This window comes from Somniosus microcephalus, chromosome 13, assembly GCF_052327205.1.
Source record: "Somniosus microcephalus isolate GS21.2 chromosome 13, FLI_Smic_1.0, whole genome shotgun sequence".
NCBI classification, from domain to species: domain Eukaryota; kingdom Metazoa; phylum Chordata; class Chondrichthyes; order Squaliformes; family Somniosidae; genus Somniosus; species Somniosus microcephalus.
Genome location: NC_140999.1, coordinates 82,476,272 through 82,504,092, shown reverse-complemented (window position 1 = coordinate 82,504,092; position 27,821 = coordinate 82,476,272). Strand labels below are relative to the sequence as shown.

General features: G+C 56.1%; 1 protein-coding gene across 5 annotated transcripts in view; it reads right to left on the bottom strand.

Annotated features, from left to right (window-relative positions):
• The window catches only part of LOC147108451 (calcium and integrin-binding family member 3-like), a 690,292-nt gene extending 663,213 nt beyond the window's left edge, over nucleotides 1-27,079 (bottom strand). For 2 of the 5 annotated variants that reach the window (XM_086005094.1, XM_086005097.1), the window contains exon 1: nucleotides 26,468-26,840. Coding sequence is in view for 1 of the 5 variants with exons in the window: in XM_086005097.1 (XP_085861223.1) it covers nucleotides 26,468-26,484 (17 nt within the window). In the remaining 4 variants the exon portion in view is untranslated. Of the gene's footprint in view, nucleotides 1-26,467; nucleotides 26,846-27,030 lie in introns of those variants that run through there. The other 3 variants (XM_086005096.1, XM_086005098.1, XM_086005095.1) reach the window with 3 other exon arrangements.
• Between the last annotated feature and the right edge of the window lie 742 nt (nucleotides 27,080-27,821).

Sequence of the window (27,821 nt, the reverse complement as noted above, 5' to 3'; positions counted from 1 at the left end):
CAGCACTCCCCTGACCCAACACTGGAACACTCCCCCCTCCCCCAACACTGGAATTCTGCCCCTCCCACAACACCAGAACTCTCCCCCATCCCCAACACTGGAATACACCCCTCCCCCCAAAACTGGATCCTCCAACACTGGATTTCTCCACCCTCCCCAACACTGTAACACTCCCTTCACCCCAACACTGGAACTCTCCCCCTCCCCCAACACAGGAACTCTCCACTCCCCCAATACTGGAACTCTCCCCTCCCCCAAACAGTGGAACTATCCACCCCAACACTGGAACTCTACTCTCCCCCTCCCCCAACAATGGAACTGTCCCTCCTCCTCAACACTGGAACACTCACCTCCCACCAACACTGGAACTCTCACCACTCCACCAACACTGGAACTCTCCCCCTCCCCAACACTGGAACTCTCCCCCCGACCCAACACTTGAACTACCCCCCCAACACTGGAACTCTGCCCCCTCCCCAACACTGGAACTCTGCCCCCTCCCCAACACTGGAATTCTCCCCACCCTCCCAAGATTGGCACTCTCCCCCCTCCCCAAAACTGGATATCTCCTCCTCCCCACACTGGAACACTTCCCCCTCCACAACACTGGAACTCTCCCCCCTCCCCAACACTGCAAATCCCCCCCCCCCACAATGGAACAATTCCACCTCCGCAACACTGGCACTCACCCCCGTCCCGTACAATTGAACTCTCCCCACCCAACACTGGAACAACCCCCAAAACTGGAACACTCCCCTCCCACCAACACTGGAAATCTCCCCCTCCCCCAACACTTGAACTCTCCCACCTCCCCAACACTGGAACTCTCCCCCCTCCCCCAACACTGGAACACTCTCCTCCCCCCGAAACTGGAACCCCCAAACACTGGATTTCTCCACCCTCCCCAACACTGGAACACACCCCTCTCCCAACACTGGAACTCTCCCCTCCCCAACACGGGAACTCTTCCCCCCTCCCCAACACTGGAACTCACCCACTTCCCCAACATTGGAAATCTCCCCTCCCCATCACTGGAATATTTCCCAATCTGCAACACTGGAACTCAGCCCCTCCCGCAACACTGGCACTCTCCCCCTCCCCAACACTGGAAAACTCTGCCCCCCCACACACTGGAACTCTCCCCTCTCCCCAACACTGGAACTCTCCCCAACCCCCAACACTGGCACTCTCACCCCTCCCCAACACTGGAAAACTTCCCCCTCCCCAACACTGGAACACTCACCTCCCCCCAACGCTGGATCTCTCCGCAATTCACCAACACTGGAACTCTCCCCCTCCCCAGCACCGAACTCTCCCCTCGACCCAACACTGGAATTCTCCCCCCTCCCAAACACTGGAACAATCCGCTCCCCCCCAAAACTGGAACTCTCCCCCTCCCCCAACACTGGAATGCTCACCTCCCTCAACACTGGAACACTACCCCCTTGCCCAAAACTGGAGCTCTCCCCCTCCACCGACTCTGGAACTCTCCGCCCTACCCCAACTCTGGAACTCTCCGCCCTAGCCCAACTCTGGAACTCTTCCCCTCCCCCAAAACTGTAACGCTCCCCCTCCCTCAACACTGGACACTACCCCCTTCCCCCAAACTGGAACTCTCCCCCTCCCCCGACTCAGGAACTCTCCGCCCTACCCCAACTCTGGAACTCTTCCCCTCCCCAACACAGGAACTCTCCCCCCAACACTGAAACAATCCCTTCCCCCCAAAAGTGGAAAACTCCCCTCCCCCAACACTGGAACTCTCCCCCCTACTCTGGAACACGCCGCTTCCCCAACACTGGAACTCTCCCCCCAAACACTTGAACTCCCCCCTCCCCAACGCTGGAACTCTCCCCCTACACTGGAACTCTCCATCCCCCACACTGGAAATACCCCCTCCCGCAAAACTGGAACTCTCCCCCTTCCCACAACACTGGCACTCGCCCCCCTCCCCAACACCGGAACTCTCCTCCCAATACTGGAACTCTCCCCGCAACACTGCAACACTCCCCTGACCCAACACTGGAACTCTCCCCCTCCCCCCAACACTGGAATTCTCCCCCTCACACAACACTGGAACTCACCCCCATCCCCAACACTGGAATACACCCCTCCCCCCAAAACGGGAATCCCCCAACACTGGATTTCGACACCCTCCCCAAAACTTTAGCACTCCCATCACCCCAACACTGGAACTCTCCCCCTCCCCCAACACAGGAACTCCCCCCTCCCCCAATACTGGAACTCTCCCCTCCCCCAAACAGTGGAACTAACCACCCCAGCACAGGAACTCTGCTCCCTCCCCAACACTGGAACTCTCCCCATCCCCCAACACTGGAACTGTCCCTCCTCCCCAACACTGGAACACTCAACTCCCCCCAACACTGGATCTGTCCGCAATTCACCAACACTGGAACTCTCCCCCTCCCCAGCACCGGAACTCTCCCCTCGACCCAACACTGGAATTCTCCCCCCTCCTAAACACTGGAACACTCCGCTCCCCCCCAACACGAGAACTCTCCCCCTCCCCCAACACTGGAATGCTCACCTCCCTCAACACTGGAACACTACCCCCTTGCCCAAAACTGGAGCGCTCCCCCTCCACCAACTCTGGAACTCTCCGCCCTACCCCAACTCTGGAACTCTTCCCCTCCCCCAACACAGGAACTCTCCCCCCAAGACTGAAACACTCCCTTCCCCCCAACAGTAGAAAACTCCCCTCCCCCAACACTGGAACTCTCCCCCCTCCCCCAAAACTGTATCGCTCCCCCTCCCTCAACACTGGACACTACCCCCTTCCCCAAAACGGGAACTCTCCCCCTCCCCCGACTCTGGAACTCTCCGCCCTACCCCAACTCTGGAACTCTTCCCCTCCCCAACACAGGAACTCTCCCCCCAACACTGAAACACTCCCTTCCCCCCAACAGTGGAAAACTCCCCTCCCCCAACACTGGAACTCTTCCCCCCACACTGGAACTCTCCCCCCTACTCTGGAACACGCAGCTTCCCCAACACTGGAACTCTCCCCCCAAACACTTGAACTCCCCCCTCCCCCAAGGCTGGAACTCTCCCCCTACACTGGAACTCTCCATCCCCCACACTGGAAATACCCCCTCCCCCAACACTGGAACTCTCCCCCTTCCCAGAACACTGGCACTCGCCCCCCTCCCCAACTCTGGAACTCTCCTCCCAATACTGGAACTCTCCCCGCAACACTGCAACACTCCCCTGACCCAACACTGGAACTCTCCCCCTCCCCCCAACACTGGAATTCTCCCCCTCACACAACACTGGAACTCACCCCCATCCCCAACACTGGAATACACCCCTCCCCCCAAAACGGGAAGCCCCCAACACTGGCTTTCGACACCCTCCCCAAAACTTTAGCACTCCCATCACCCCAACACTGGAACTCTCCCCCTCCCCCAACACAGGAACTCTCCCCTCCCCCAATACTGGAACTCTCCCCTCCCCCAAACAGTGGAACTAACCACCCCAACACAGGAACTCTGCTCCCTCCCCAACACTGGAACTCTCCCCCTCCCCCAACACTGGAACTGTCCCTCCTCCCCAACACTGGAAAACTCACCTCCCCCCAACACTGGATCTCTCCGCAATTCACCAACACTGGAACTCTCCCCCTCCCCAGCACCGGAATTCTCCCCTCGACCCAACACTGGAATTCTCCCCCCTCCCAAACACTGGAACACTCCGCTCCCCCCCAACACTGGAACTCTCCCCCTCCCCCAACACTGGAATGCTCACCTCCCTCAACACTGGAACACTACCCCCTTGCCCAAAACTGGAGCTCTCCCCCTCCACCGACTCTGGAACTCTTCCCCTCCCCCAACACAGGAACTCTCCCCCCAACACTGAAACACTCCCTTCCCCCCAACAGTAGAAAACTCCCCTCCCCCAACACTGGAACTCTGCCCCCACACTGGAACTCTCCCCCCTACTCTGGAACATGCCCCTTCCCCAACACTGGAACACTCCCCAAAAACACTGGAACTCTCCATCCCCCACACTGGAAATACCCCCTCCCCCAACACTGGAACTCTCCCCCCTTACACTGGAAGTCTCCATCCACCACACTGGAAATACCCCCTCCCCCTACACTGGAATTTTCCCCCTCCCCAACACTGGAACACTCCGCTCCCCCCAACACTGGAACTCTCCCCCTCCTCCAAAACTGGAACGCTCACCTCCCTCAACACTGGAACACTACCCACTTCCCCAAAACTGGAACTCTCCCCCTTCCCCGACTCTGGAACTCTCCGCCCTACCCCGACTCTGGAACTCTTCCCCTCCCCCAACACAGGAACTCTCCCCCCAACACTGAAACACTCCCTCCCCCACAACAGTGGAAAACTCCCCTCCCCCAACACTGGAATTCTTCCCCCACACTGGAACTCTCCCCCCTACTCTGGAACATGCCCCGTCCCCAACACTGGAAATCTCCCCCCAAACACTGGAATTCCCCTCTCCCCCAACACTGGAACTCTCCCCCCTACACTGGAAATCTCCATCCCCCACACTGGAAATACCCCCTCCACCAACACTGGAACTCTCCCCCTCCCCCAACACTGGAACTCCCCCCTCCCCAACACTTGAACTCTATCCCCTCCCACAACATTGGCACTCGCCCCCCTCCCCAACACTGGAACTCTCCCCCCAACGCTGCAGCACTCCCCTGACCCAACACTGGAACTCTCCCCCCTCCCCCCAACACTGGAGTTCTCCCCCTCTCACAACACTGGAACTCACCCCCATCCCCAACACTGGAATACGCCCCTTACCCCAAAATGGGAACCACCCAACACTGGATTTCACCACCCTCCCCAACACTTTAACACTCCCATCACCCCAACACTGGAACTCTCCCCCTCCCCCAACACAGGAACTCTCCCCTCCCCAACACTGAAATTCTCCCCCCTCCCCAACATTGGAACACTTTGCTCCCCCCAACACTGGAACTCTCCCACTCCCCCAACACTGGAACGCTCACCTCCCCCAACACTGGAACTTTCCCCTCCCCGCAACACTGGAACTACCCACCCTCAGCAGTGGAACACTCCCTCTCCCCCTACACTGGAACTCTCCCCCCTCTCCCAAAACTGTAACTCTCCCCCTCCCTCAACATTGGAACACTACCCCTTGCCCAACACTGGAACTCTCCCCCTCCCCCGACTCTGGAACTCTCCGCCCTACCCCAACTCTGGAACTCTTCCCCTCCCCCAACACTGGCACTCTCCCTCCAACACTGAAACACTCCCTTTTCCCCAACAGTGGAAAGCTCCCCTCCCCCAACACTGGATCTCGTCCCCCCACACTGGAACTCTCCCCCCTACTCTGGAACACGCCCCTTCCCCAACACTGGAGCTCTCCCGCCAAACACTGGAACTCCCCCTCCACAACACTGGAAATCTCCCCCCGCCCTCCGCTACACTGGAAATCTCCACTCCCCACACTGGAAATACCCCCTCCCCCAACACTGGAACTCTTCCCCCTCCCCCAACACTGGAACTCCCACCTCCCCAATACTGGAACTCTGTCCACTCCCACAACACTGGCACTCGCCCCCCTCCCCAACACTTGAACTCTCCACCCAATACTGGAACTCTCCCCACAACACTGCAGCACTCCCCTGACCCAACACTGGAACTCTCCCCCCTCTCCCCCCTCTCCCAACTCTGGAATTCTCTCCCTCCCACTACACTGGAACTCACCCCCATCCCCAACACTGGAATACACCACTCCCCCCAAAACGGGAACCCCCCAACACTGTATTTCTCCACCCTCCCCAACCCTTTAACACTCCCATCACCCCAACACTGGAACTCTCACCCTCCCCCAACACAGTATCTCTCCCCTCCCCCAATGCTGGAACTCTCCCCTCCCCCAAACAGTGGAACTATCCACCCCAACACTGGAACTCTGCTCCCTCCCCAACACTGGAACTCTCCCCCTCCCCTAACACTGGAACTGTCCGTCCTCCCCAACACTGGAACACACACCTCCCCCCAACACTGGAACTCTCCTCACTCCACCAACACTGAAACTCTTCCCCTCCCCAATACTGGAACTCTCCCCTCGACCGAAAACTGGAACTACCCCCCAACACTGGGACTCTGCCCCCTCCCCAACACTGGAACTCTACCCCCTCCCCAACACTGGAAATCTCCCCACCCTCCCAACACTGGCACTCTCCCCCCTCCCCAACACTGGAAATCTCCTCCCCCCCACACTGGAACACTTCCCCCTCCCCAACACTGGAACTCTCCCCCCTCCCCAACACTGGAACTCTCCCCCTCCCCAACACTAAGTCTCCCCCCCACCGACAATGGAACAATTCCACCTCCGCAACAATGGCCCTCACCCCCGTCCCCAACACTGGAACTCTTCCCCCCCAACACTGGAACTCTCCCACCTCCCCCAACACTGGAACTCTTCCCCCCTCCCCCAACCCTGGAACACTCTCCTCCCCTCAAAACAGGAACCCCCAAACACTGGATTTCTCCTCCCTTCCCAACACTGTAACTCTCCCCTCCCCAACACTGGAATGCTTCCCCCCTCACCAACACTGGAACTCTCCCCACTTCTGCAACATTGGAAAACTCCCCACCCCAACACTGGAACACTTCCCACTCCCCAACACTGGAACTCAACCCCCTCCTGCAACACTGGCACTCTCCCCCTCTCCAACACTGGAAAACTCTGCCCCCCAGCACTGGAACACTCCCCTCCCCCCAACACTGGAACTCTTCCCCCCTCCCCCCAAATTGGAACTCTGCCCCACACACTGGAACTCTCCCCCCAACACTGGAACTCTCCCCCCAACACTGGAACACCCCCCAGCACTGGAACTCTCCTCCCTCCCCAAAACTGGAACTCTCCCCCCTCTCCCAACACTGGTAATCTCCTCCCTCCCCCAAAACTGGAACTCTCCCACCTCAGGACTGGATCTCTACCCACTCCCCAATGCAGGAACTCTCCCCACTTCCCCCAACACTGGAAAGCTCCCCCCCAACACTGGAACTCTCCCCCCCAACACTGGAACACTCCCCTCCCCCAGCACTGGAATTCTCACACCCCATCGCTGGAACTCCTGCCTCCCCCAACATTAGAAGTCTCCCCCCACACTGGAACGCTCCCCCCTCCCCCAACACTGGAACTCTTCATCCTCCACAAAACTGCAACTCTCCCCTCTCCCCAACACTGGAACTCTCCCCAGCCCCCAACACTGGCACTCTCCCCCCTCCCCAACACTGGAAAACTTCCCCCTCCCCAACACTGAAACTCGGCCCACTCACACAACACTGGCACACTCCCCTCTCCCAAATACTGGAACTCTCCCCCCAATACTAGAACTCTCCCCCAACACTGCAACACTCCCCTGAAACAACACTGGAATGCTCCCCCCTCCCCGAACACTGGAATTGTCCCCCTCCCACAACACTGGAACTCTCCCCCAATCCCCAGCACTGGAATACACCCCACCCCCAAAACTGGATCCCCACAACACTGGATTTCTCCGCCCTCCCCAACACTGGAACACTCCCATCACCCCAACACTGGAACTCTCCCACTCCCCCAACACTGGAACTCTCCCCTCCGCAATACTGGAACTCTCCCCTCCCAAAAACAGTGGAACTATCCACACCCAACACTGGAACTCTGCTCCCTCCCCAACACTGGAACTCTCCCCCTCCCCAACACTGGAAAACTCCGCCCCCCCCAGCACTGGGACTCTCCCCTCCCCCAACACTGGAACCCTGCCACCTCCCCCAAAAATGGAACTCTCCCCTCCCCCAAGGCTGGAACTCTCTCTTCCCCCAACACTGGAAATCTCCCCTCCTCCCAACACTGGAACTCTCACCCCTCCCCCAACACTGGAACTCTCCCCCATCTCTAACACATTAACTCACCCACATCCCCCAAAACTGGAACTTTGCACCCTCCCACAACACGGGAACTCTCTCCCCAACACTGGAACACTCCCCTCCCCCAACTCTGGAATTCTTCCCCACTCCCCCCACACTGGAAATCTCCCCCCGAACACTGGAACTCTTCCCCCCCCCAAACACTGGAACACTCCCCTCCCCCAGCACTAGAATTCTCACAACCCATCACTGGAACTCCTGCCTCCCCCAACACTGGAACTTTTCCCCTCACTCTGGAACGCTATCCCCTCCCCCAACACTGGAACTCTTCACCCTCCCGAACACTGGAACTCTCCCCTCTCCCCAACACTGGAACTCTCCCCAACTCCCAACACTGGCAATCTCCCCCCTCCACAACACTGCAAAACTTCCACCTCCCCAACAGTGGAACTCGGTCCACTCCCGCAACACTGGCACACTCCCCCCGCCCCAATACTGGAACTCTCCCCCAATACTGGAACTCTCCCCCCAACACTGCGACACTCCCCTGAACCAACACTGGAACTCTCCCCGCTCCCCTAACACTGGAATTCTCCCCCTCCCACAACACTGGAGCTCTCCCTCCATCCCCAACACTGGAATACACCCCTCCCCCCAAAACTGGATCCCCCAACACTGGATTTCCCCACCCTCCCCAACACTGGAACACTCCCATCACCCCAACACTGGAACTCTTCCCTCCCCCAAAACTGGAACTCTCCCCTCCTCCAATACTGGAACTCTCCCCTCCCCCAAACAGTGGAACTATCCACCCCCAACACTGGAACTCTGCTCCCTCCCCAACACTGGAACTCTCCCCCCTCTGCCAACACTGGATCTCTCCCCCTCCCCCAACACTGGAACTACTCACCTCCCCCAACACTGGAACACTCCCCTCCCCCAACACTGGAACTACACCCCCCCAGCACTGGAACGCACCCCCTCCCCATACACTGGAACTCACCCCCATCCACAACACTGGAATACTCCACTCCCCCCAAAACTGGAACCCCCAACACTGGATGTCTCCACCCCCCCGAAACTGGAACTCTCACCCTCCACCAACACTGGAACTCTCACCCTCCCGCAACACTGGAACCCCCCCCCACACTGGAACTCTACCCCCTCCCCAACACTGGAACACTCCGCTCCCCCAACACTGGAACTCTCCCCCTCCCCCAAAACTGGAACTCTCACCTCCCCCAACACTGGAACTCTCCCCACATCCCAACACTGGAACGACCCACCAATCAGCACTGGAACACTCCCCCTCCCCCTATACTGGAACTCTCCCCCCTCTCCCAACACTGGAACTCTCCGCCCTACTGCAACTCTGGAACTCTTCCCCTCCCCCAACACTGGAACTGTTCCCCCAACACTGAAACACTCCCTTCCCCCCAACAGTGGAAATTCCCCTCCCACAACACTGGATCTCTTCCCCCCACACTGGAACTCTCCCCCCTTCTCTGGAACACGCCCCTTCCCCAACACTGGAAAACTCCCCCCAAACACTGGAACTCCCCCCTCCCCAATATTGGAAATCTCCCCCCTACACTGGAACTCTCCACCCCCCACACTGGAAATAACTCCTCCCCCAACACTGGAACTCTTCCCCCTCCCCAACACTTGAACTCTCCCCTTCCCCAACACTGGAACTCTCCCCACTCTACCAAAACTGGCACTCTCCTCCCTCCGCAATACAGGAAACCTCCTCCCCACACACTGGAACTCTTGTCCCTCCCCAACCCTGGAACACTCCCCCCTCCCCAACACTGGCACTCTCCCCCTCCCACAACACTGGAACTCTTCCCCCTCCCCAACACTGGAACTCTCCTTCTCCACAACACTGGAACTCTCACCACCCTACCAACATTGACACTCTCCTCCCTCCCCAACACTGGAAATCTCCTACTCCCCACACTGGAACTCTTCCCCCTCCCCAACACTGGAACACTCCCCCCTTTGCAACACTGGAACTCTCCCGCTCCCCCAACACTGGAACTCTTCCCCACCTGCCAACACTGGAACTGCCCCCTCCCCCAACACTGGAAATCTCCACCCCCCCACAATGGAACACTTCCCTCAAAACTGGAACCCCCAACACTGGATTTCTCCAAACTCCCCAAAACTGGAACACTCCCCTCCCTTAACACTGGAACATTCCCCTCCTCCAACACTGGAACTCTCCCCTCCCTGCAGCACTGGAACTCCCCACTCCCCAACACTGGAACTACCCACCCCCCAGCACTGGAACACACCACTCCCCCTACACTGGAACTCTCCCCCCTCCCCTAACACTCGAACACTGAACCCTCCCACAATACTTGAGCACTCCCCTCTCCCAACACTGGAACTCTCCCCCTCCCACAACACTGTAAATCTCCCTCTCCCCCAACACTGGAACACTACCCCCTCCCCCAACACTGGAACACACCCACCTACCCCAACACTGGAACTCTTCCCCCCACACTGGAACATGCCCCTTCCCCAACATTGGAATTCTCCCCCCAAACACTCCCCCTCCACAACACTGGCACTCTCCCCCTCCCCAACACTGGAACTCTCCCCCAACACTGGAACAACCCCCAACACTGGAACACTCCCCTCCCCCCAACACTGGAACTCTCCCCCTCCCCAACACTGGAACTCCCACCTCCCCTAACACTGGAACTCTCTTCCTCCCCAACACTGGAATTGCCCCCTGCCCCAACACTGGAACACTCCCCTGCCTCCAAAACTGGAACTCCCCAAAACTGGATTTCACCACACTCCCCAACATTGGAACACTTCCCTCCCCCAACACTGGAACTTTCCGCTCCCCCAACACAGGAACTCTCCCCTCCCCCCGGCACTGGAACTACCCACTCCCCAACAGTGGAACTCTCCCCCTTCCCCAACACTGCAAATCTCCCCTCCCCAACACTGGAACACTTCCCCGAAGCACTGGAAATCCCCCCTCCCCCAACACTGGAACTCTCCCCCCAACAATGCAACCCACTGCTCCCCCCAACACTGGAACTCTTCCCTCCCCCCAACACTGGAACACTTCCCCCTCTCCCCACACTGGACCTCTACCCCCCCAACACTGGAACGGTCCCCCCTCCTCCAACCCTGGAATTTTCCCCCTCCCCCAACACTGGAACTCTCCCCCAACACTGGAACTTTCCCCCCCCAACACTGGAACTCTCCCCCCTCCACCAACACTGGAACTCTCCCCCTCCCCCAGTACTGGAACTCTCCCGCCTCCCCCAACCCTGGAACAATCCCCTTCCTCTACACTGGAAGCCCCAAACACTGGAACTCTCCCCCCTCCCCAACACTGGAACACTCAGCTCCCCCCAACAATGGAACTCTCCCTCTCACCCAAAACTGGATCTCTCACCTCCTCCAACACTGGAACTCTCCCCTCCCCCAACACTGGAACTCCCCCCTCCCCCAACACTGGAACTCTCCACACCCGACACTGGAAATATCACCTCCCCCAACACTGGAACTCTTCCCCCTCCACAACACTGGAACTCTCCACCCTGCCCCAACACTGGAACACTCCACTCCCCCCAACACTGGAAGTCTTCCCACCTCACCCCACACTGGAACTCCCCCTAACACTAGAAACCCCCAACATGGGAACTCTGCCCACTCCCACAACACTGGAACTCTCCGCCTCCCCCAACACTGGAAATCACCCCCGTCCCCACAATGGAGCACTTCCCCCTCCACAACACTGGCACTCTCCCCCTCCCCAACACTGGAACTCTCCCCCAACACTGGAACATTCCCCCTCCCCCAAAACTGGATCTCTCACCTCCTCCAACACTGGAATTCTCCCCCCAAACACTGGAACTCCCCCAACACTGGAACTCTCCCCCCCTACACTGGAACTCTACACACCCCATACTGGAAATACCCCCTCCCCCAACACTGGAACTCTTCCCCCTCCCCAACACTGGAACTCTCCCCCCTCCCCCAACACTGGAACTCTTCCCCCCCCCCAACACCGGAACTCTCCACCCTCCCCAACACTGCAACTCTCCACACCCAACCTGGAAATATCCACTCCCCCAACACTTGAGCACTTCCCCCTCCCCAACACTGTAACTCTCCTCCTCCATAACACTGGAACTCTCACCACCCTACCAACATTGACACTGTCCTCCCTCCCCAACACTGGAAATCTCCTACTCCACACACTGGAACTCCTCCCCCTCCCCAACAATGGAACACTCCCCCCTCCGCAACACTGGAACTCTCCCCCTCCCCCAACACTGGAACTCTCCCCACCCCCCAACAATGGAACTCTTCCCCCTCCCCCAACACTGGAACTCTCCCCCTCCCCCAACATTGGAACTCTCCCCCTCCCCCAACACTGGAAATCTCCACCCCCCCACAATGGAACACTTCCCTCTCCGCAACACTGGCACACTCCCCCCTCCCCAACACTGGAACACTCCCCTCAACACTGAACAACAACACTGGACAACACCCAACACTGGAACACTCCCCTCCCCGCACCACTGGAACTCTCCCCCTCCCCCAACACTGGAACTCCCCCCTCCCCCAACACTGCAACTCCCCCCTCCCCCAACACTGCAACAAGACCCTCCTCCCAAAACTGGAATCCCCTACACTGGATTTTGCCGCACTCCCCAAAACTGGAACACTCCCCTCCCTCAACACTGGAACATTCCCCTCCTCCAACACTGGATCTCCCCACTCCCCAACACTGGAACTACCCACCCCCCAGCACTGGAACACTCCCCCTCCCCCTACACTTGAACTCTCCCCCCTCCCCCACCACTCCAACACTGAACCCTCCCCCAATATTTGAGCACTCCCCTCTCCCAACACTGGAACTCTCCCCCCTCCCACAACACTGTAAATCTCCCTCTCCCCCAACACTGGAACACTACCCCCTCCCCCAACACTGGAACTCACCCACCTCCCCCAACACTGGAACTCTTCCCCCCACACTGCATCTCTCCCCCTACTCTGGAACATGGCCCTTCCCCAACATTGGAACTCTCCCCCCAAACACTGGAACTCCCCCCTCCCCCAACACTGGAACTCTCCCCCCAACACTGGAACTCTCCCCACCCCCCAACACTGGAACTATCCCCCTCCCCAACACTGGAACTCTGCGCCTCCCCAGCACTGTAACTACCCCCTCCCCCAACACTGGAATCTCCAGCCTCCCCCAACACTGGAACTCTCCCCTCCAACACTGGAAGACACCCCTTCCCCCAAAACTGGAACTCTCCCCCCTCCCCAACTCTGGAACTCTCCCCCCACCCCAACATTGTAACTCTCCGCCCTCCCCCAACATTGGAACTCTCCACCCTGCCCCAACACTGGAACTCTCCCCGCAACACTGGAACACTACCCCCCCCAAAACTGGAACTGTTCCCACCTCACCCCACACTGTAATTCAGCCCCAACTCTGGAACCCCTGCAACATGGGAGCTCTCCCCCCCTGCCACAACTTTGGAACTCTCCCCCTCAACACTGGAACACTCCCCCCAACATTGGAACAGCCCCCAATACTGAAACGCTCCCCTCCCCCAACACTGGAACTCTCCCCCTCCCCCAAAACTGGAACTCCCCCCCTCACGCAACACTGGAACACTCCCCTCCCCCCAAAATTTGCACCCCCCAACACTGGGTTTCTCCACACTCCCCAACACTGGAACACTCCCCTCCCCCAGCACTGGAATGACCTACCCCACAACACTGGAAATCTTCCCCCCTTCCCAACACTGGAACTCTCCCCCTCCCACAATACTGGCACTCTCCCCCCTCCACAACACTGGAACTCTCCCCCCCAACACTGGAACTCTCACCCCAACACTAAAACTCCCCCAACACTGTTACACTCCGCCCCCTCAACACTGGAACTCTCCCCCATCCCCCAACACTAGAACTCTCCAACCTCCCCCAACAATGGAACTCTCCTCTCCCCCAACACTGGAAATCTCCCCTCCCCCCAACACTGGAACTCTTGCCCCTCCCCCAACACTGGAACACTCCACTCCCCCAACACTGGAACACTCCACTCCCCCCAACACTGGAACTCTCCTCCCTCCCCCAAAACGGGAACTCTCCCCCCTCCCCCAACACTGGAACTCTGCACCCTCCGACAACACTGGACCTCTCACCCCCCAACACTGGAACTCTCCCCTCCCCCAAAACTGGAACTCCCCCCCTCAGGACTGGAACTCTTCCCTCCCCCTAACACTGGAACTCTTCCCCCCTCCCCCAACACTGGAACACCCCCCAACACTGGAACGGTCCCCCTCCCCCAACACTGGAACTCTCCCCCTCCCCCAACACTGGAACTCTCACCCCTCCCCCAACACTGGAACTCAACCCCCAACACTTGAACTAACCCAACTCCACCAAAACAGGAACTCTCCCCCCCTCCCCCAGCACTGGAACTCTCCTGCCTCCCCCAACCCTGGAACACTCCCCTTCCTCTACACTGGAAGCCCCCAACACTGGCACTTTCCCCCCTCCCCAACACTGGAACACTCAGTTCCCCCCAACACTAGAACTCTTCCCCTCCCCCAAAACTGGAACACTCTCCTCCCCCAACACTGGAACTCTCCCCTCGCCCAACACTGGAACTCTACACACCCCACACTGGAAATACCCCCTCCCCCAACACTGGAACTCTTCCCCCTCCCCAACACTGGAACTCTCCCCTTCCACAACACTGGAACTCTTCCCCCTCCCCAACACTGGAACTCTCCACCCTCCCCAACACTGGAACTCTCCACACCCCACACTGGAAATACCCCCTCCCCCAACACTGGAACACTTCCCCTCCCCAACACTGGAACTCTCCCCTCCAAAACACTGGAACTCTCCCCACCCTACCAACACTGGCACTCTCCTTCCTCCCCAACACTGGAAATCTCCTGCTCCCCACACTGGAACTCTTCCCCCTCCCCAACACTGGAACTCTCCCCCTTCCCCAACACTGGAACTCTCCCCCTCCCCCAACACTGGAACTCTCCCCACCCCCAACACTGGAACTACCCCCCCCCAACACGGGAACTCTCCCCCTCCCCAGCACTGTAACTACCCCCTCCCCCAACATTGGAGCTCTCCACCCTCCCCCAACACTGGAAATCTCCCCTCCAACACTGGAACACACTCTTCCCCAACACTGGAACTCTCCCCCCTCCGCAACACTGGCACTCTCCCCCCTCCCCAAAACTGGAACACTCCCCCCAACACTGAACAACGCGCAACACTGGAACACTCCCCTCCCCGCATCACTGGAACTCTCCCCCTCCCCCAACACTGGAACTCCCCCCCTTCCCCAACACTGGAACACTCCTCTCCCCCCAAAACTGGAACCCCGAACACTGGATTTCTCGACACTCACCAACACTGGAACACTCCCGTCCCCCAACACTGGAACATTCCCCTCCCCCCAGCACTGGAACTCCCCACTCCCAACACTGGAACTACCCACCCTCCAACACTGGAACTCTTCCCCCCTCCCCAACACTGGCACTCTCCCCCCTCCCCAACACTGGAACAATCCCATCAACAGAGAACAACCACCAACACTGGAACACTCCCCTCCCCGCAACACTGGAACTCTCCCCCTCCCCCAACACTGGAACTCTCCCGTCCACCCAGCACTGGAACTACCCACTCCCCAACACTGGAACTCTCCCCTTACCCAAAACTGGAACTCTCCCCTCCCCAACACTGCAACACTTCCCCCTCCCCAACACTGGAACTCTCCCCCTCCCACAATACTGGCCCTCTCCCCCCTGCACAGCTCTGGAACTCTCCCCCCAACAATGGAAATCCCCCAACACTGGAACACTCCGCTCCCCCAACACTGGAACTCTCCACCCTCCCCCAACACTGGAACTCTCCCACCTCCCCCAACAATGGAACTCTCCCCTCCCCCAACATTGGAACTCTCCCCCCTCAGGACTGGAACTCTCCCCCCTCCCCTAACACTGGAACACTCCCCTCTCCCCCAGCACTGGAACCCTCCCACCTCCCCCAACCCTGGAACAGTCCCCTTCCTCAACACTGGAAACCCCCAACACGGGAACTCTCACTCCTCCCCAACACTGGAACAATCCGCTCCCCCCAGCGCTGGAACACTCCCCCCCCAACAATGGAACTCTCCCCCCTCCACCAAAACTGGAACTCTCCCCCCTCCCCCAGCACTGGAACTCTCCCGCCTCCCCCAACCCTGGAACACTCCCCTTCCTCTACACTGGAAGTCCCCAACACTGGAACTCTGCCCCATCCCCAACACTGGAACACTCAGCTCCCCCCAACACTAGAACACTCCCCCTCCCCCAAAACTGGAACACTCACCTCCCCCAACACTGGAACACTCCCCTCGCCCAACACTGGATCTCTCCCCCCTAAACACTGGATCTCCCCCCTCCCCCAACACTGGAACTCTCCCCCCCTACACTGGAACTCTACACACCCGACACTGGAAATACCCCCTCTCCCAACACTGGAACTCTTCCCCCTCCCCAACACTGGAACTCTCCACCCTCCCCAACACTGCAACTCTCCACACCCCACACTGGAAATACCCCTTCCCCCAACACTGCAACACTTCCCCCTTCCCAACACAGGAACTCTCCCCTCCAAAACACTGGAACTCTCCCCACCCTACCAACACTGGCACTCTCCTCCCTCCCCAACACTGGAAATCTCCTCCTCCCCACACTGGAACTCTTCCCCCTCCCCAACACTGGAACTCTCCCCCTCCCCCAACACTGGAACTCTCCCCACCCCCCAACACTGGAACAACCCCACCAACACAGGAACTCTCCCCTTCCCCAACACTGTAACTACCCCCTCCCCCAAAACTGGAAATCTCCGCCCTCCCCCAACACTGGAACTCTCCCCTCCAACACTGGAACACACTCTTCCCCAACACTGGAACTCTCCCCCCTCCCCAACTCTGGAAATCTCCACCCTCCCCAACACTGTAACTCTCCACACCGCACACTTGAAATACCTTCTCCCCCAGCACTGGAACACTTCCCCCTCCCCACACTGGAACTCTCCCCAACCTACCAACACTGGAACTCTTCCCCCTCCCCAACACTGGAACTCTCCCCCCTCCCCAACACTGGAACTCTCCCCTCCAACACTGGAACACACTCTTCCCCAACACTGGAACTCTCCCCCCTTCCCAACTCTGGAAATCTCCACCCTCCCCAACACTGTAACTCTCCACACCCCACACTGGAAATACCCTCTCCCCCAGCACTGGAAAACTTCCCCCTCCCCAACACTGGAAATCTCCCCCCTCCCCACACTGGAACTCTTCCCCCTCCCCAACACTGGAACTCTCCCCCTCCCCAACACTGGAACTCTCCCCCTCCCCCAACACTGGAATTATCCACCCTCCCCCAACACTGGAACTCTCCCCTCCAACACTGGAACAAACTCTTCCCCCAACACTGGAACTCTCCCCGCTCCCCAAATCTGGAAATCTCCCTCCTCCCCAACACTGTAACTCCCCCCCTCCACCAACATTGGAACTCTCCACCCTGCCACCCCCCTGACACTGGAAATCTCCCCCAACACTGTAACACTCCCCCCCACCAACACTGGAACTCCCCCCCAACACTGGAACCCCCCCAACATGGGAACTCTCCCCCCGCTTCCACAACATTGGAACTCTCCCCCTCCCCAGCACTGGAAATCTCCCCCCCCCACAATGGAACACCTCCCTCTCCGCAACACTGGCACTCTCCCCCCTCCCCAACACTGGAACAACCCCACCAACACAGGAACTCTCCCCTTCCCCAACACTGTAACTACCCCCTCCCCCAAAACTGGAAATCTCCGCCCTCCCCCAACACTGGAACTCTCCCCTCCAACACTGGAACACACTCTTCCCCAACACTGGAACTCTCCCCCTCCCCAACTCTGGAAATCTCCACCCTCCCCAACACTGTAACTCTCCACACCGCACACTTGAAATACCTTCTCCCCCAGCACTGGAACACTTCCCCCTCCCCACACTGGAACTCTCCCCAACCTACCAACACTGGAACTCTTCACCCTCCCCAACACTGGAACTCTCCACCCTCCGCAACACTGGAACTCTCCCCTCCAACACTGGAACACACTCTTCCCCAACACTGGAACTCTCCCCCCTCCCCAACTCTGGAAATCTCCACCCTCCCCAACACTGTAACTCTCCACACCCCACACTGGAAATACCCTCTCCCCCAGCACTGGAAAACTTCCCCCTCCCCAACACTGGAAATCTCCCCCCTCCCCACACTGGAACTCTTCCCCCTCCCCAACACTGGAACTCGCCCCCCTCCCCAACACTGGAACTCTCCCCCTCCCCAACACTGGAACTCTCCCCCTCCCCCAACACTGGAATTATCCACCCTCCCCCAACACTGGAACTCTCCCCTCCAACACTGGAACAAACTCTTCCCCCAACACTGGAACTCTCCCCGCTCCCCAAATCTGGAAATCTCCCTCCTCCCCAACACTGTAACTCCCCCCCCTCCACCAACATTGGAACTCTCCACCCTGCCACCCCCCTGACACTGGAAATCTCCCCCAACACTGTAACACTCCCCCCCACCAACACTGGAACTCCCCCCCAACACTGGAACCCCCCCAACATGGGAACTCTCCCCCCGCTTCCACAACATTGGAACTCTCCCCCTCCCCAACACTGGAAATCTCCCCCCCCCCCACAATGGAACACCTCCCTCTCCGCAACACTGGCACTCTCCCCCCTCCCCAACACTGGAACATTCACCCCAACACTGAATAACCCCCAACACTGGAACACTCCCCTCCCCGCAACACTGGAACTCTCCCCCTCCCCCAACACTGGAATTCCCCCCTTCCCCAACACTGGAACACTCCCCTCCCCCCAAAACTGGAACCCCGAACACTGGATTTCTCGGCACTCCCCAACACTGGAACACTCCCCTCCCCCAACACTGGAACATTCTCCTCCTCCAACACTGGAACGCTCCCCTCCCCCCATCACTGGAACTCCCCACTCCCCAACACTGGAACTACCCACCCTCCAACACTGGAACTCTTCCCCCCTCCCCAACACTTGCAATCTCCCCCCTCCCCAACACTGGAACAGTCCCCCCAACACTGAACAACCCCCAACACTGGAACACTCCCGTCCCCACAACACTGGAACTGTCCCCCTCCCTCAACACTGGAACTCCCCCCTCCCCCAACACTGGAACTCTCCCCTCCCCCCAGCACTGGAACTACCCACTCACCAACACTGGAACTCTCCCCCTTCCCCAAAACTGGAACTCTCCCCTCCCCAACACTGCAACACTTCCCGCTCCCCAACACTGGAACTCTCCCCCCTCCCACAATACTGGCCCTCTCCCCCCTGCACAACACTGGAATTCTACCCCCCAACACTGGAACTCTCCCCCCAACAATGGAAATCCCCCAACACTGGAACACTCCGCCCCCCCAACACTGGCACTCTTCCCCCTCCCCCAACACTGGAACTCTCCCACCTCCCCCAACAATGGAACTCTCCCCTCCCCCAACACTGGAACTCTCCCCCCTCAGGACTGGAACTCTACCCACTCGCCCAATGCTGGAACTCCCCCCCTCCCCTAACACTGGAACAATCCCCTCTCCCCCAGCACTGGAACCCTCCCACCTCCCCCAACCCTGGAACACTCCCCTTCCTCAACACTGGAAGCCCCCAACACTGGAAATCTCCCTCCTCCACAACACTGGAACAATCCGCTCCCCCCAGCACTGGAAATTTCACCCTCCCCCAACACTGGAACTCTCACCTCCCCCAACACTGGATCTCTCCCCTCCCCCCAACACTGGAACTACCCACCCCCAACACTGGAACGCCCCCCCTCCCCAACACTGGAATACTACCCCCTCCCCCAGCACTGGAACCCTCCTGCCTCCCTAACCCTGGAACACTCCCCTTCCTCAACACTGGAAGCCCCCAACACTGGAACTCTCCCTCCTCCCCAACACTGGAACAATCCTCTCCCCCCAACACTGGATCTCTCCCCCTCCCCCAACACTGGAACTCTCACCTCCCCCAACACTGGAACTCTCCCCACCCCCCAATACTGGAACTACCCACCCCCAACACTGGAATGCTCCCCCTCCCCCCAACACTGGAACTACACCCCCCCAACACTGGAACACTCCCCCCTCCCCAACACTGGAACTCTCCCCCCTCCCCAACACTGGAACTCTCCCCCCTCCCCAACGCTGGAACACTCCCGTCCCCTGCAACACTGGAACTCTCCCCCCTCCCCCACTCTGGAACTCACCCCCTCCCCAACACTGGAACTCTCCACCCTCCCCCAACACTGGAACCCCCCCAATACTGGAACTCTCCCCCCTCCCCAACACTGGAACACTCTGCTCCTCCCCAAAACTGGAACTCTCCCCCTCCCCCAACACGGGAACTCTCCCCCTCCCCCAACACGGGAACTCTCCCCACTTCCCCCAACACGGGAACTCTCCCCCCCCACAACACTGGAACAATCCCCTCCCCCAACACTGGAATTCTCACCCCCCCAACACTGGAACTCCCGCCTCCCGAACACTGAAACTCTCCCCCCAATACTGGAACTCTCCCCCCAACACTGCAACACTCCCCTGACGCAACACTGGAACTCTACCCCCTCCCCCAACACTGGAATTCTACCCCTCCCACAACACTGGAATTCTCCCCCTCCCACAACACTGGAATTCTCCCCCTCCCACAACACTGGAACTCTTCCACCATTGACAACATTGGAATACAACCCTCCCCCAAAACTGGAACCACCAACACTGGATTTCTCCACCCTCCCCAACACTGGAACACTCCCATTACCCCAACACTGGAACTCTGTCCCTCCCCCAAAACTGGAACTCTCCCCTCCCCCAATAGTGGAACTCTCCCCTACCCCAAACAGTGAAACTATCCACCCCCAACACTGGAACTCTGCTCCCTCCCCAACACAGGAACTCTCCCCCCACCCCCAACACTGGAACTCTCCCTCCTCCCCAACACTGGAACACCCACCTCCCCACAAAACTCGAACTCTCCCCACTCCACCAACACTGGAACTCTCCCCCTCCCCAACACTGGAACTACCCACCCCCAACACTGGAACGCCCCCCCTCCCCAACACTGGAATACTACCCCCTCCCCCAGCACTGGAACCCTCCTGCCTCCCTAACCCTGGAACACTCCCCTTCCTCAACACTGGAAGCCCCCAACACTGGAACTCTCCCTCCTCCCCAACACTGGAACAATCCTCTCCCCCCAACACTGGATCTCTCCCCCTCCCCCAACACTGGAACTCTCACCTCCCCCAACACTGGAACTCTCCCCACCCCCCAATACTGGAACTACCCACCCCCAACACTGGAATGCTCCCCCTCCCCCCAACACTGGAACTACACCCCCCCAACACTGGAACACTCCCCCCTCCCCAACACTGGAACTCTCCCCCCTCCCCAACGCTGGAACACTCCCGTCCCCTGCAACACTGGAACTCTCCCCCCTCCCCCACTCTGGAACTCACCCCCTCCCCAACACTGGAACTCTCCACCCTCCCCCAACACTGGAACCCCCCCAATACTGGAACTCTCCCCCCTCCCCAACACTGGAACACTCTGCTCCTCCCCAAAACTGGAACTCTCCCCCTCCCCCAACACGGGAACTCTCCCCCTCCCCCAACACGGGAACTCTCCCCTCCCCCAACACAGGAACTCTCCCCTCCCCAACCCAACACTGGAACTACCCACCCCTCAACACTGTAATGCTCCCCCTCCCCCTACACTGGATCTCTCTGCCCTCCCCAACACTCGAACACTCACCCCTCCCCCAACACTGGAACTCTCCCCCTCCCCCAACACTGGAACACTCCCCGCTCCCCCAACACTGGAAATCTCCCCCCTCCCCTGACTCTGGAACTCTCCGCCCTCCCCTGCACTAGAATTCTCTCAACCAACACTGGACACTACCCTCCCCGCAACACTGGAACACTTCCCCCCTCCCTCCACAATGGAACTCTCTCCCCCCAACACTGGAACACTCCCCTCACCCCAACACTGGAACTCTCCCCCCTCCCCAACTCTTGAACTCTCCCCCTCCCCCAACACTGGAACTCTCCCCCCAGCAATGGAACACTCCCTTCCCCCAACAGTGGAACACTCCTGTTGGAGGAAAATTTTAAATGTCACCGTAGTGCCTGCTGAAATACTTGACATTTATTGACATTTTGCAGACACTGGCATAACAGACAGCTGACTTGATCTGCTTGCACCAACTTGTGATATCACTTGTACAGACGTAAGACAGGAACGGCTAGTCAACTGTTGGGGTAAAACTGTAAGAGCGAAAAATTATGTTTAGGAATAACAAGGGAGGTAAAGGGTGTTTAAGGGCAGGGTTACGCAACTGGTAGGATATAGGTATCACTGTGAGAATAGGGTTGCGAAATACCAACATGTCACATGAAAGAAGCTAGCTAACAGTAATATAATTAAGTTGTTTGTGAAAGAAGCAAGCTAACGGTATAATAATATAATTAACTTGTTTTTGACAGAATGTGATTAAGGGTTGCTAAGGTATCGGATTGGCCAAAGTTGAAGGATGCTAATGTACCAGATTGGCCAAGGAATTAATGTAAAACCTGCTGATATGGTACCTTTCCTGTTTTTAAACTGTATAAAAGAAGCTCGGCTACTGTTGTAAAACCGAGAAGCTGGCAGCTGAGACCGCGGGGTCTACTGTTCTTCTTCTCCCAGAGCGCTCTGTACATTAAACTGTGCATTTTTACTTCTCTCAAACTATTTGGTTGTGTGAGTTTATTCACATAAGTCTAAATTGGGTAACGTGTCAACCTCGTATATCACTTGGCCCGCTCAGGCTCCAATTACACCCTAACAAATTGGCGTAGTCGGCAGGATCAGCTCGGAGGGCGCCGGAGCACCCAGAGGTGATCTCGGGTGAGTAGTCAAATTTTTGACCGTCCATCAATTAGCGACGCTAGACGGGTGACACCGGAGCACCGACTGATCAAAAGAACAAGAAAGGGGTTTGACGAGAGCTGAGAATTCACAGTTAACCGAAAGTTTGTGGTATTCTTTGTTTGTTTGTATCTCGTAGGGTATTTATAAGGATTATAAGGTAAAACTCGTAGACGTCGCTTACTACCTTCGGGGTTGGACCAGCAGAAGGTCCCGGGGAACCACCGATACATAGGTTGCACGTACGCTCGCTTCTCTTCATGAGGAGGACGTACCTCTGACAACACAGGGGAAGGAGAGGATTTACAAGATGACAGGTAAGGGTCAAACATGGGGGCCTTCGGGCTCCCTTAGTAATCAGTATATGGCTGATAGGAGAACCCTAATAAAAAAAATGCAGCGAGATGGATGGGATACGAGTCAGACATTGGTAGCACAAAGAGAATGGTGGGAAAAGGAGAAAAAGGACAAGACTAAAAAGGCAGGAATACTCTTGGTCCAGCCAATTGGTTGGCTTACAAGAAGCCGTTGAAAAATGTAAGATTGGAATAAAAGAAAGAGATAGTAAGTTAGAAGCCAAAGACGTCAAAATTAGGGAACTAGAGAAGAAACTCGAGTATTTAAAATCAAGAACAGGGAAAAATGACCAGTGATGAATACCGAGAACTCCAAGCCTTTAGGGATGCTCGGGACGGAGGGCACCGACATGCAGCGGCCCCCGTAATTAAAATTAAGGGAGATAGTAGAATTTATGTGTCCGCACTAGTAGGGGGCTGGCAGTGTAACATGCTAGTGGACACTGGCGCATCTATGTCTATAACCGATTTACCTTTACCCATCACAAAAACTAAAATGTATTTGACCGGATTAGGGGGAACAAAGACCCCCGCCTTTTTAAGTACAGTACAAGTGGTCGAATTAGATGGCCATTTGATCCCGATGAGATTTTATGTGTGTAAAAATAATGAAGGAACTATAATGGGAAATGACCTTATGAGGGAATATAAAATCCTGATTGACTGTCATAAAGGAAAATTGATCTGGCCTAGACAGGATGGAAGTAAAACTGAAGTAAACCAATATGCTGCAAATTGCACTAAAATAGCAACTGCTAAACCTCTTTTCCGAGTTTGGAAATTAGAAACTGGTAATTTTGGAACAATATGTAATGCCGTAAAAGGCGTATGGGCAGAGGATAAATTAGATACCAGAAAAGTAAGAATGGAACCAATTAAAATCCCTGGACCAGAGCATAAACCGCATAGACAATACCCAATAAAACCCGAAGCTAAGAAAGCAATCACGGAAATAATTAAAACATTGGAAGAACAGGGAGTAGTGCATAAAACGGAAAGCACAACCAATTCCCCTACCTGGCCAGTAGGAAAACCCGATGGAACTTGGAGATTAACTATTGACTATACCGCTTTAAATAAAGTAACACCAAAGTTACATCCTATTGTAGCAAGTCCAGCGACAATATTAAATGGGTTAAGCGCAGAACATAAAGTTTTCACGGTATTAGATATTGCAAATGGATTCTGGTCATTACCTTTGGACTCAGAATCCCAGGAGAAATTTGCATTCACTATAGGAGATACGCAATACACATGGACCCGCTTGCCACAAGGGTTCCATAACAGTCCGGCTATATTCCATAGAGTCATGCAGTCTCTACTGGAGACAGTTGACCTCCCGAAGGGAAGTGCTATTTTACAATATGTGGATGACCTCCTCATTGCTTCAGAGAAGGAGGAAGACCACAATTGTGCACTCTATTTGGTGTTACGAGCACTAAATAGTAAAGGGTTTAAAGTGAACCCCAAAAAAGCGCAAGTTAGGAAATCAGAAGTAACCTATTTGGGCCATAAAATTTTGCAAGGGACTAAAACAATGCCAGAAGATAGAAAAGCGGCTATGCGGGCTATGCCCAGACCTAGTACAGTTAGAGGAGTTAGGAAAGTATTAGGACTCTTTAACTTTGCTAAAATAGCGGAGCCAATACAAAGATTAGTAAAAGGAGGGAATGCAGCCCTCGATCAGATAGAATGGGGATCGGAACAAGAAAATGCGTATACCGAACTAAAAACTGCCTTAACATTAGCTCCAGGATTAGGATTACCCAATATAGGTAAGCCATTTCACATCTATTGTGAAAATGAAGGAGGCTTCTACGCTGTGGTAGTCACTCAAGACCACGAGGGTGATAATAGACCGGTAGCCTATTATTCCACACGACGATGTTCGGCAGCAGCCGGACTTTCTCGGTGTGTAGCTGCCCTGGATTGTGCAGCATGGGCGGTAAAGGTTAGTGAGCCCATCGTAATGACAGGAGAAATTATCCTCCATACCAAACACAACCTTGGTAGAAATGTTAAATACCGGAAGATTAAGATCAGTTTCAAATATGAGGAGGGCAAAATGGGAAGCCGTATTAGTACCAGCGGATAAATCAGTACGAATAATTCGGGACACCGGAGTTAACCCAGCCGCAGGAATGTTAAACGAAGGAGAACCACATAAGTGTGGGGATATAGATGAGGAAGCTGAGGAAAGTTGGATTAAGGAAGAAGCTTTGGAACAGACAGAAGAGGTCTTCTATGTAGATGGATCCCGCAAATATATTAACGGCTTACCTAGAACAGGCTGGGCAATAGTGGACAATACTCTTAAAACAGTAAAATCCGGGCGATTAGAAGGAGGACTACCGCACAGGTTGCGGAGATAGTCGCCCTAACCAAAGCCCTTGAATTAGCAGAAGGAAAAACTGTCAATATTTATACAGATAGCCGGTACGCCTTTGGGGTAGTACACGACTATATGACAGCCTGGGGAAGATGTGGATTTGTAACCACTACTGGGGAACCGATTAAACATCAACAACGAATAAGAGCCTTATTAGATGCAGCGGCAAAACCAAGTAAGGTAGCCGTTATAAAAATAAAGGCACACCAGAAGGCCCCAGAACAGGGTAACCCTGACTGGCTAAATCAACAGGGTAATCAGGTGGCCGATTTGGCGGCCAAGGCAGCTCTAGAATTAGAGGAAGAGGAAGACAGTTATCCCGTAGGGAGCGTACAAATGGAAGAAATTGAAATACAGAAATTGCAGAAAGATACCCCGCCAGTAGAAAAGGATGAATGGAAACAGAAAGGGGCAGTACAAGGGTCAGATGGAATCTGGAGGAAGGATACTAAAGTATTAGCACCAGAGTGTGTAAGGTTAACGTTACTGGATCTGCATCATGGCCTGACGCATTCAGGACGAGATGCCATGCAGGAAGCTCTCTCAAGAGATTGGTGGTGGCCTGGAATGGGAAGAGATATAGCAAAACACTGTCACCGGTGTGTGACGTGTGCACAATATAATCCAGGCAGGCCTGTAAAAATTAGAATGGCACATCAGCCTCGACCTCGGGGACCTTGGGAACACTTACAAATTGACATTACTGGCCCCCTACCATCATCACACGGAAAAATATATTGTTTAGTAATAATTGATCAGTTTACAAGGTGGGTAGAGGCTTTTCCTACCCGAAATTGTACCGCATTAACAGTTGCGCGTCTTTTGGCAGAAGAAGTTATCCCAAGGTGGGGAGTACCATTTCAAATAGATTCTGATCAAGGAACGCACTTTACTGGAACAGTGGTAAAAACCATTTGCAAATTGATGGGAATCAAACAGAAATTCCACATACCCTACCACCCCGAAAGCTCCAGGATGGTAGAGAGAATGAACAGAACTTTGAAATTAGCTCTGGCCAAAGCTAGAGCCGAAACTGGAAAAACATGGGTGGAGGTGTTACCCATAATATTAATGAAGTTGAGAGCAACTTCCAATCGTACCACTGGACTAACCCCTTATGAACTAATGACAGGACGAGCAATGCAATTACCAGAAGGCATTATAACAGGTGGAGCAGATTTGGGGCCCTTAAAAGACAGGCTAAAATGATATGTGTTGGAACTAAGTAACCAACTAAAAGAAATGAGGGCGGGGGTTAGGAACCGTCAACAGGAAAGGGACGAGGAGCTGAAATTACAAATGCTCCCCGAGGTTCCACCCGCTGGATCTAAGGTAATGTTAAAAAACTTACCTGGAAAACTGGGATTTGCCCCAAAATGGTCTGGACCCTATGAGGTTATAATCAGTGGAGACACCTGTGCCTGTCTGGATATAAGGGGTGTAGGAAAGTGGAAACATTGGACCCAATTAAAAGTCTTAGGCCTAGAAATTCGGTTGTTTGCGCCAGCGGTTAGGGCCTAAAGAGACTGAGAATTGGGGCGTTACCTAATGTTGGGGCGGGCGCAATGAAGATAGCGACAACTCCCATATTGATTATACATTTAACGCTGTTTGCGCACGCCCGCGAGCGCAAGCACATAATGACGTCATTTCATGGTGCAACGCCTTTTAGGGGCGCCTGAGCGGATATTGGGTGGCGCCCGGAGCCTTAACACCTAGCGCTATTAGTGACAGTTCGAAGGAGCGTTAGCAGGCCCTTCTCGGAGTCGGGGGGCGCTATTTAAAGGGGACAGCTCTAGTATGGAAGCTTGTTGGTGGAGAGAGTTGGGGAGCTACTGTGGAGCAAAGTTTTTGGATTTTAGCATTAGAGTACTTGGGACCCTCAAACCTGTCCGGAGCAGTTGGAGCACTAGACCTAACAGCCTTTTGACCACCTGGCATCGGAATGGGAGATGTTTTGGAGGGCGACGGGCTCCTGGCCGAACACTATGAAGGGGCAGAAAGACGGCGGGAGAGAGGGCCGGGATTGGCCAGAAGGAGGAGGGGCAATGGAGGTTGCCCAATCCAAGGGTATGCTGCGAGGGTCTTTAGGGGTCATACATTGACATGTCGGAGGAGCAGTGTGTGTGAAGGCTCCGAATC